Here is a 10,000-nt window from a genome sequence, read left to right as displayed (position 1 = left end):
CCAAGTGTAATACAACACCAAAACTCCCGGATGTCAACAAAAACATGGGTGTGGCTGACTAGGGCCCCTTAAGCATACATACATTACCACTATAATTTGGAACTAAGCTTAACTCTTAAAAATTGGTATTTAATGAATTGTAAAAATCTTTAGGCAATGTTTATTTCTGTTTAGCGAACAAGCAGACTTAATGAAAAGCGCCAAGAAAACTGTCTATAAAGAAAGCCGTACGTATTTGTCGTGGTGACTTTCTCGCTTTTTGTGTGGTTATTTGCCTGATTGAATGCGATTTAAGCGACTTCTCAAATTCCCGGGTTGTCACTCGTACCCAAATAAAGGAAAGGCTGGCAACTAATTTCTAGCCTACCTCACATCTCACCAATAAAATCAGACTTCTCCGGCATCAGTCACGCTCAAACTCCGGCGACGGCCACACGGATAAATTTACTTCTCCTTGACCAAGTGTCAAGGCCTAGCAAGCATCCATTGCTGAGAAACAGCGAAAAATATTCTAATTTTCAACGACACGACCGGTCAACCGTTCGCTTGAGCCTCGATACGGTGAGAGCAAATAAGTGAACGGTATCATCTAGGCAAGTTAAGAATAGGCCATTTCCGAGTTCATGTCTGCCTCCTTTTCAAAGCGAGTCTAAGTGCGAAGTTTTTGTAATGGTAATTAGTTCTACTTTACATATGAATGAAAACTAATTTTCATAACAAAAACTTCGCACTTAGACTCGCTTTGAAGGTGAGGCAGGCTTAAACTCGGAAATGGCCTATTTTGGAGTTCTTCGAATGTAAAAAAGATTAAAATCATTGGCTTTAGCAAAAAAAGTGATCTAACAAAAATTGTCTACTTTGGATTTCAAAAATACGGCACTGAATATGACTCGCTACCTTATATTGGAGTGCTCTTCCTAACTGAAGAAAGAGAAGAGCATTTATTGATTGGGTTCCTGAAAAGGAACAACCATTGTTTGATGCCAATGGATTTTGTATGATTGACCAAATTTACTTTCGTGCAAAAATTGAAAGTGCAAGCTGCAATCTTGCAGATAAGTTTACTAGGATAACAATAATTATTTGCTCTCATTTGTAAAATAGTTTGACCTTAAATAGTTTGACCTCCTTGTTGTTTCTTTTTGTTTACATTATTAATTTTCTATAACAGTTTTATTTAAATTATGTCTATCTTTTGATGGATATATAAATAAATAAATAAATAAATAAATAAATAAATAAGATTTGTAGCTATCAGAAAAAAAAATGCAATACACTTTAACTTTAAGTAATGTTTAAAAAATGAGCAGCAGTGTTTTATCGGGTTTAAAAACACGAGGCGTAGCCGAGTGTTTTTAGACCCGATAAAACACGTGCTGCGAGTTTTTTGAACGGCCTCAAAAACATTCCACAAAGAGCGTGACCCTCTGGACTCAAAACAATGGTTCAAATTGTGAGGAGAATATTAGCATACAAGAAAAACAAGCTATACCTTATTAGTATTTTTTATATAAAGAATACTAACGAGGAGTGTTTATCAGGATATAAAGCTCATACACGTGACGTTTTATCGATGCTTTGATAGGCTGTTAGGCTCATGAATTATTAATGAGTTTTTGAATTATATTTAACAGTTATTTGCCAATGGCAAGGTGAGTGTACATCTGAGACAATTGTCTCCATAACTTCAAAGCTGAACAACTTTATCTATTATTGATTAACGACACAGTTTATTTCTGTTTTAACAGTCACGAGTGCCTGCGGCAATCCTGCCGTTTTGTTTTGCTTTATATTCACGAGGTAGTGCGGTGAATATTTAACAATTATTCGCCGAAGGCGAAGTGATTATCGGTGAATATTCACCGAGACGAAGTCGAGGTGAATATTCACCGATAATCACTGAGCCTGAGGCGAATAATTGTTTTAGTATAAATACACAGGTGATTATTTCAAAAAAGAGAAAAAAAAAACATTTCAACGCGAAATCATCTTCACTTACAGTGGCAAAACGACTACTGGCAGCCATTTTGTCCGTCGAGATGATTATTGGCTGATAATCTGAGATAGCGAACCAATGAGAGCGCACGATTTTGTATAATCACCTGTGTGTTTATACTAAAAAATCATATTATTATATCTATAGGAAACCACTCAACCAATCAGATTGCTGGAAACTCTTTGTTCATCTCCGAAATTCTGCTAATTATTTATTATGGTTGCTGTTATTCCAGCCCATCCCTTTATAGCTGTAGTGGCATTCAGATATAGACATCTGACACTGTCATATAGCAATTAAAAACTGTGAAGTAATAATAATATTTCACAGTTGCTTTTTTTTCTGATTTTGGAAAAGAAATATGGAAACCTTTGATCAGTTGCCTTAAGTCGGCTTAAGTCGCCTGATTTTTCTGGCAATTTTTTCTTAAGTGGCTGTAAGTCGCTCTAAGGTACGGCGACTTAAGGTCCCAGAGTAGGCCTGATGCAAAAAAAAATTACAAAGAAAACTAACTGAGGACTAAACATTTATTTTACAGTGCCTGTCTGTAATTGTTTTTACTCTGTTTCGTTGAAAGTTTGCCCCCAGATGCGGGCAAATGAGCCAAAGTTCCGTGACATGTAACGGCGCAAAACAAGACCCTTGTCGGAGGGTGCTCGGTTGGCTTTTGTTTTGCCTAGACTGCGGCTAGAACTTTTACCACTGACAAGGCAGTTGTCGTTTTCCCATTTAATCTCTGGGGGCGAGGTTGAGATCCCGAGGGATCTCTGAGCACCCTCCTGTAACCAGTTGGGCCCAGAGTTCGGGGTTACCCGAGGGATATTTTCGCCGTTCTCGATTTCTCCCTATACCCTGTAACTCAACATCCACACGAGTCGTCAAGCAGTGTTCAGAGAGTGGCCAACTCTCACCCACCTAGACTCCACCAGAATCATGAGCTACTATGCGTAAGGTATAATTTTCTTATATATTAATGTGAGAATAAGGTTGATTAATCTTGTGGGAAGGCAATTTTGTCCCACCGTGCTGGCTTGTGGCGATAGGCATGCGCATAACCGCACGCCTATATCTGCCCGCACTAATTTTGCACAGCTCATATTCTCCAAAAATGTGATGTATATAGTATTCCCCATTTTGTGTTGTTTGACGCTATTGCAATTCTTGGGTTATTCATGTTAAAGGTTTGTTAAATTATTTCTGTAACTTTTGCTATACGTGAGTGCCAATTTTGTTGATTTCCTCAAAGGAATTTCAGTATTTTGCATAAACAGCGTCCCTCACACTGTCCATCGAACAGAAATTTAGCTGGCTGGCGAATATGTGTAGTATAGTCAGTTGCACTATTTTCGGAGATTTTTTTGCACGCAGATACAAAACTGCAAATGGAAACTTTTTATATGTTCAAAAACATACCTTGTAGCTTTACGTATGTTGAAAAAAAAAGTAAAATTAAATCTAACAGACCGCTTTTGAAAATGAAAAGGTATAACACGACGCTTGATAAAAGTCGCATGTAATAAGAAACAGATTTTACTCAGTAAACTTCAACGAAAACTTGAGACTTCTTACCTAAAGAACAAACGCAAGCAGACTAATTGATAAGTGTATGGAACGTATCGTTCGAATTTGCTTCGTTCTTACAACGAAATACATGCAGAATCGTGAAGTGTAAGTGTCCGGGAAATAGGGCAACATACTGTAAGTTTTAATACCTGACGTGTTTACAGTTTACTGCTCGGTGGTGATATGATTTTTAAATTCCAACCATAAATTTCTTAAAAGCAAGGTGACAAGACACAAATGATTTGCACGAAAATTAATGCAGCCAGCTTGGCGCCTTTTCAACTAGTCTTCGGTAGATACCTTTTTTTTTCGGCCTGATTGTGCAGATTTTTCAGCCAAAGTCTGAAAATTGCATGAAAGACTTTTCTTCGTGTGTCTCAGGTTGAAATTCATAATTTCATTGGTTTAAACAATCATAAGAATACTGTGTGTTTGTTTATTTATTATATCATTATTTTGTTTGTTTAGTAGAACCCAGGAGTTCAAATTATCTTTATTATTTAGAATATACCGGTATATTCATCACAAACAAAGGGGCTTATTAATATTACCCAGGCAATGACAATACTGCACGTAATAAGCCTTAAGCTTTCATGTTTAGAAACCAATCAGTTAGATTAGGATACAGCATACAGTGGCTCTGGGACAAAAGTCTGTAGAAAAATGGGGTACTTTTTTTGCATACTACGCAAGTGATTTTTGTTATGAAAGTTAAAAGTTTGCCTACAAGATTCAATAATGCATGGATAACCTCATTAAATAATCGTATTTTGCAGAGTCATTTCTTTTTGTCGAGGACCTCGCTCCGATTAGCATCAATTTTGGTAAGTTGCTCACTGTTTCTCATTTCCTAATAACACAAACAAGTAATAATTTATGTGTGATAAACCAGTTCTGATGACTTTTGTGTTACTTTTTGTCAGAATTCCTTATAAGTTGATTTTCTGAAGTGCTCACGGTCACTCATGATTAGTTGCGAATGATGCATCCAAGTGATCCACCAGTATTATTTATCCCTTAAATAATTTTTTCAGCCAGATTCATTATTCCTGCTGAAAAGGGTTTAAAGAGGAACATTGCAAGGTATTAAGTAATATTAGCTTGCTGGGTGTACCTGTAATAAGTTATTTGTCTGTCGTTTGATTAAACTGTAACTAGGTCACTTTTGTTCATTTTGTGTTTATTTTTATTCCAATTATTTTCAACTCCTTTTCATCATCCTTACTACTATTATTTGCTTATTTACCCATAACCCAATCACTCAAGTTCCTCATATTTTTGCTTGTGTAGTTGTGTCATCCCCTCACATTTCTCTTACCTAATTCCTGTTGTGTAGGAGTGGTAAACTTCTTCCCTTAGGTAAATCCTGTATTAGTGGGTAGTAGATTTACTCCCTAGCCTTATTTGGTTTTTAGTAATTTTTCTATTTTTCTGAAATCCATTATAAATTGGCTACCATTTACTCAGTAAGTTCAGTTGGTTCAGTTAATTTATCTGAAGAGTGTCAGTCTTCAAGACAAGTCATTTTCCAAGACTTGTGAGGGGTATATTATCAATAACATTTGGTATGTTATCAGTATTTTCCTATTTCTTTATTTATGCCTAGCCTTTAGTTTAGTCACTACATATAGCTTTCTGTTCTTGATTTTAGTTCTTAGCAGTGATTGCAAAATTTCATTTGCTATTGTCTAGGTTTATTTATCTATGTTGACCTTTAGTCTGGCACAGCATGTGATTTGCTGTTTTCCAATGAGTAATTACTGTATTTTTGTATACCGCTTAGTATCCTTTTGATTGCATTTGATTCCAAATGATCCGTTTGTTACCATTATTTCACAATTACTAGTTTCAATGTACTATTGTAGGATTATTGTGCTATTTTCAAATCCACGCTTCATATGATAGTTCTTGGATTATAACATTGTTTAGTCTGTTTACAATTTGCAGTCATTTTACTCGTTTTGTTGGTAATTTCTTTGCATTTTAGTTCGTAAGTATGTTTCTTCATGTATTTAGCATAGTTTTTATTGTTCAGCTTGTAAATAGTATCAATTTACTATGTTTAATCCATTGGCTTATCGTGGCTTTGTTTATTTGTTCGTTCCCGACTCAAATAAACTCGTAAAACTTGGCTCAAATTTGTTGTTCTTGCGTGGACCATTTTGGCCGTCTTACGGAACTATACAACCCTCTATTCTTTCCTTACACATCGATAAAGTAAGTGATGTATTTTGATACATTTTGTTTACATTCACTTGATCTCGATCCACGGTGTTTGTGTAGGTATAAATGATTTGTGTTAGAAAGTTATTTCCCCCTAGATAATGTTTTACGGAAAGACTTGGCAGTGGATAACCACATGAAATTAAATTTTTTAGAGTTACGAAAAATGGGGCGAGACAAGAAGGAAACGCTTGCAGACAAACCCCTGCATCATCAGCTGTCATAAATTGACCAAGAAAATATTTGGTCTTCCATAGTGGAAATTGAACTTTGTGCAAGAGAACGTTAAAAACAGGGGCACCCAACGAGAAGATAGCTCAAAACCACTTAAACATAGCACTTTTAAACGTATTTTAGTATTTAAACGGTAGATATAGGCATATTTTTATCCCCTAAAAATTTTTCATCTGTTCGGATTTCCTAGCTAAAAGTCTAGTGATCCGAAAACTTTAGGGATCAAAACTTACCTTTTCGAAAATTTCAGCCAGAAAAAAAGGCTCCCGAGAATTCTAGGTGACCTATTTAGGGTAAAAATCTGTTTTAAATGGGCAATTATACCATTTTTCAGATGTTCGAAAATCCTAGGACAGGCAGGCAAGCAAGAAATTTTAGGTCAAATGTTTCGAAAATTCTAGATTTCAAATCGTCTTCCGAACAGATATTTTCCGAAATTGACGTTGGGTGCCCCTGTAAAAAATTTGGGAAGGAAAATAACAGGCATAACAGGCATTTCTACGCAGGTGTAAATGAGCACCTTTTCTGGGTTACAGTATGTTTTCTATAATATCGTTGGTTAGTTTGAGTTTCACCTCCTTGTAAGGAACATTTAATCTACAAAGAAGAAGCTTGACTTAACCTTTATTACATATTCATTCAATTAAAATATAAAAATTTCAGTTCAGAAAGGTTTACAAATATAAAATTATTTCATAAAAGTAGGTCAGCAGCTGTACAATTTACTTTAAAATCATCTACAACTTTACTTCTAAAAAACGGCTGGTGCAACCCTCTGATGCTAGTATTTACAGACTTTAAAATAGCGAAAGAAATCCTGGTCCTGAGCCAGCTAATAACAACTGGGTATCCTTCAAAGTCCTTCTCTGCCAATTTCTCTGCTAAATGCTTTATAAACATTCTGCATTCTCCGCCCATCCTACCGTTGGTTCCAAAAATAAGGAGCCCATCTCGACTTCTAGCACCCTTTGTCGGTACTTTCGCCTCTTCTCACTCTCCTGTTCCTTGAAAATTGCTGCAGTTGGTTTCCCTTGGTTAGTCTCGGAGTTGACATGCAACACTCTAACATCGAAAAATGCTGTCACTCCGTTGTTAGGGCTGATCTTAAGTTCATCACTTCATTGTCCAAAGGCCTAAGGTGAGGCTCCACTTGGACGTTCTTGCACACTTTGCTGAGTAGAGAGGTTAGTAGATTTCTCACTCCATCATGGCTTTGAGCCACAAATCTCCCCTTTTTGCATGATAGACAATGGCTTATGTTAAATGGCTCTCCACAAGCACAGGTAGATGGTAGGTCCTGCAGTGGTAAATTGTACCGCAATCGCAAGGGGTCCCTAAATTCTTGCTTATACAATGTTAAACCCTGGTCTAACCTATTGTGTTTTTGTTTATTTATCTTCTAGGTGCACCCCAGATTTCTGAGAAAAACTTCCTGGTTCTGATTGTCAACAATGGTGGATAGAAATGTGGACGTTTTGGAGCGGCATATGCAAGAGCTTAGCATTGCAAGAAAGGAGGGAGACAGACAAGGCGAGGGTTTGGCTTATTTCAATCTTGGTAACTACTATCATGCTGTAGCTCACTTTAATCAGGCCATAACAAATTACACAGAAGCATTAGCCATTTTTAAGCAAGTGGGTTTCAGGGCTGGAGAAGGAAGCGCTTATGGCAATCTCGGCAGTGCTTTTCGAAGTCTTGGTAATTTCAAGCAAGCCATAGAGTACCACCATCAACGTCTTAGTATCGCGAAAGAGGTAGGGGACAGGGCCGGAGAAGGAGCAGCCTATGGCAATCTCGGCAATGCTTATCAAAGTCTTGGTAATTTCAAGCAGGCCATAGAGTACCACCATCAACATCTTAGTATTGCAAAAGGGGTAGGGGACAGGGCCGGAGAAGGAAGGGCCTATGGCAATCTCGGCAACGCTTATCAAAGTCTTGGTAATTTCAAGCAAGCCATGGAGTACCACCATCACCGTCTTAGTATTGCGAAAGAGGTAGGGGACAGGGCCGGAGAAGGAGCAGCCTATGGGAATCTTGGCAACGCTTATAAAAGTCTTGGTAATTACAAGCAAGCCATAGAGTACCACCATCAACATCTTAGTATTGCAAAAGGGGTAGGGGACAGGGCCAGAGAAGGAATAGCCTATGGCAATCTCGGCAATGCTTATCAAAGTCTTGGCAATTTCAAGCAAGCCATAGAGTACTACCATCACCGTCTTAGTATTGCGAAAGAGGTAGGGGACAGGGCCGGAGAAGGAGCAGCCTATGGGAATCTTGGCAATGCTTATCAAAGTCTTGGTAATTATAAGCAAGCCATAGAATACAACCATCAAGGTCTTAGTATTGCAAAAGAGGTAGGTAACAGGGCTGGAGAAGGAGTAGCCTATGGCAATCTCGGCAATGCTTATCAAAGTCTTGGTAATTTCAAGCAAGCCATAGAGTACCACCATCAAGATCTTAGTATTGTAAAAGAGGTGGGGGACAGGGCCGGAGAAGGAAGAGCTTATTGCAATCTTGGCAATGCTTATCAAAGTCTTGGTAATTTCAAAAAAGCCATAGAGTACCACCATCAAGATCTTAGTATTGCAAAAGAGGTAGGGGACAGGGACGGGGAAGGAAGAGCTTATTGCAATCTTGGCAATGCTTATCAAAGTCTTGCTAATTTCAAGAAAGCCATAGAGTACCACCATCAACATCTTAGTATTGCGAATGAGGTAGGGGACAGGGACGGAGAAGGAAGAGCTTATTGCAACCTCGGCAATGCTTATCAAAGTCTTGGTAATTTCAAGCAAGCCATAGAGTACCACCATCAACATCTTAGTATTGCAAAAAGGGTAGGGGACAGGGCCGGAGAAGGAGCAGCCTATGGCAATCTCGGCAATGCTTATCAAAGTCTTGGTAATTTCAAGCAGGCCATAGAGTACCACCATCAACATCTTAGTATTGCAAAAGAGGTAGGGGACAGGGCCGGAGAAGGAAGAGCTTATTGCAATCTTGGCAATGATTATGAAAGTCTTTGTTATTTCAAGCAAGCCATAGAGTACCACCATCAACATCTTAGTATTGCGAATGAGGTAGGGGACAGGGACGGGGAAGGAAGAGCTTATTGCAATCTTGGCAATGCTTATCAAAGTCTTGGTAATTTCAAGCAAGCCGTAGAGTACCACCATCAAGGTCTTAGTATTGCAAAAGGGGTGGGGGACAGGGCCGGAGAAGGAGCAGCCTATGGCAATCTCGGCAATGCTTATCAAAGACTTGGTAATCTCAAGCAAGCCATAGAGTACCACCATCAACGTCTTAGTATTGCAAAAGAGGTAGGGGACAGGGCCGGAGAAGGAACAGCCTATTGCAATCTTGGCAATGATTATCAAAGTCTTGGTAATTTCAAGCAAGCCATAGAGTACTACCATCAAGATCTTAGTATTGCAAAAGAGGTAGGGGACAGGGCCGGAGAAGGAGGAGCTTATTGCAATCTTGGCAATGCTTATCAAAGTCTTGGTAATTTCAAGCAAGCCATAGAGTACCATCATCAAGGTCTTAGTATTTGCAAGGAAACAGAGGACCCAATAGGGCTGGGAATTGCATGTTATCATATCGGTCTTGTTCATGAATTTTTTGGCTCCTTGAGCCAAGCTCTTAATTACTATCGTCTAAGCATTTATTATTTTGATGAAGTTAGGCGTCTTCTTTGGTCAGAGGATGCATGGAAAATAAGCTTTCGTGACACAAAGGGTGTTGCGTACACCACTCTGTGGACAGCACTCTTGAAGAATGGAGAGGTTGATGAAGCTTTGTATGCTGCTGAGCAAGGACGAGCACAGGCTTTGGCAGACATTTTAAAGATGCAATACAGCATTGGTGAGAAACCTACAATGAAGGTAACTATCTCTTTGGTTATGAAAGATCTACCTTCACAAACTGTTTTCACAGCACTTGAAGGGAACACGATCAGCTTCTGGTTGCTAAGAGAGGATATCGGGATAA

The 10,000-nt window shown here is 38.5% G+C and overlaps 1 protein-coding gene across 1 annotated transcript in view; it reads left to right on the top strand.

Annotated features, from left to right (window-relative positions):
* Window positions 1-4,308: 4,308 nt before the first annotated feature.
* Window positions 4,309-10,000, top strand: part of LOC138037451 (tetratricopeptide repeat protein 28-like) — a 7,789-nt gene continuing 2,097 nt past the window's right edge. Inside the window, exons 1-4 of the mRNA XM_068883375.1 lie at window positions 4,309-4,383; window positions 4,594-4,642; window positions 7,420-8,793; window positions 8,971-10,000. The exon at window positions 8,971-10,000 is cut by the window's right edge and continues 1,041 nt beyond it. Of these exons, the coding sequence (XP_068739476.1) occupies window positions 7,468-8,793; window positions 8,971-10,000 (2,356 nt within the window). The 5' untranslated portion in view covers window positions 4,309-4,383; window positions 4,594-4,642; window positions 7,420-7,467. The remainder of the gene's footprint in view (window positions 4,384-4,593; window positions 4,643-7,419; window positions 8,794-8,970) is intronic.

This window comes from Montipora capricornis, chromosome 2 (assembly GCF_036669925.1).
Source record: "Montipora capricornis isolate CH-2021 chromosome 2, ASM3666992v2, whole genome shotgun sequence".
NCBI classification, from domain to species: Eukaryota; Metazoa; Cnidaria; class Anthozoa; order Scleractinia; family Acroporidae; genus Montipora; species Montipora capricornis.
This window is presented reverse-complemented; position numbering and strand designations above follow the sequence as displayed.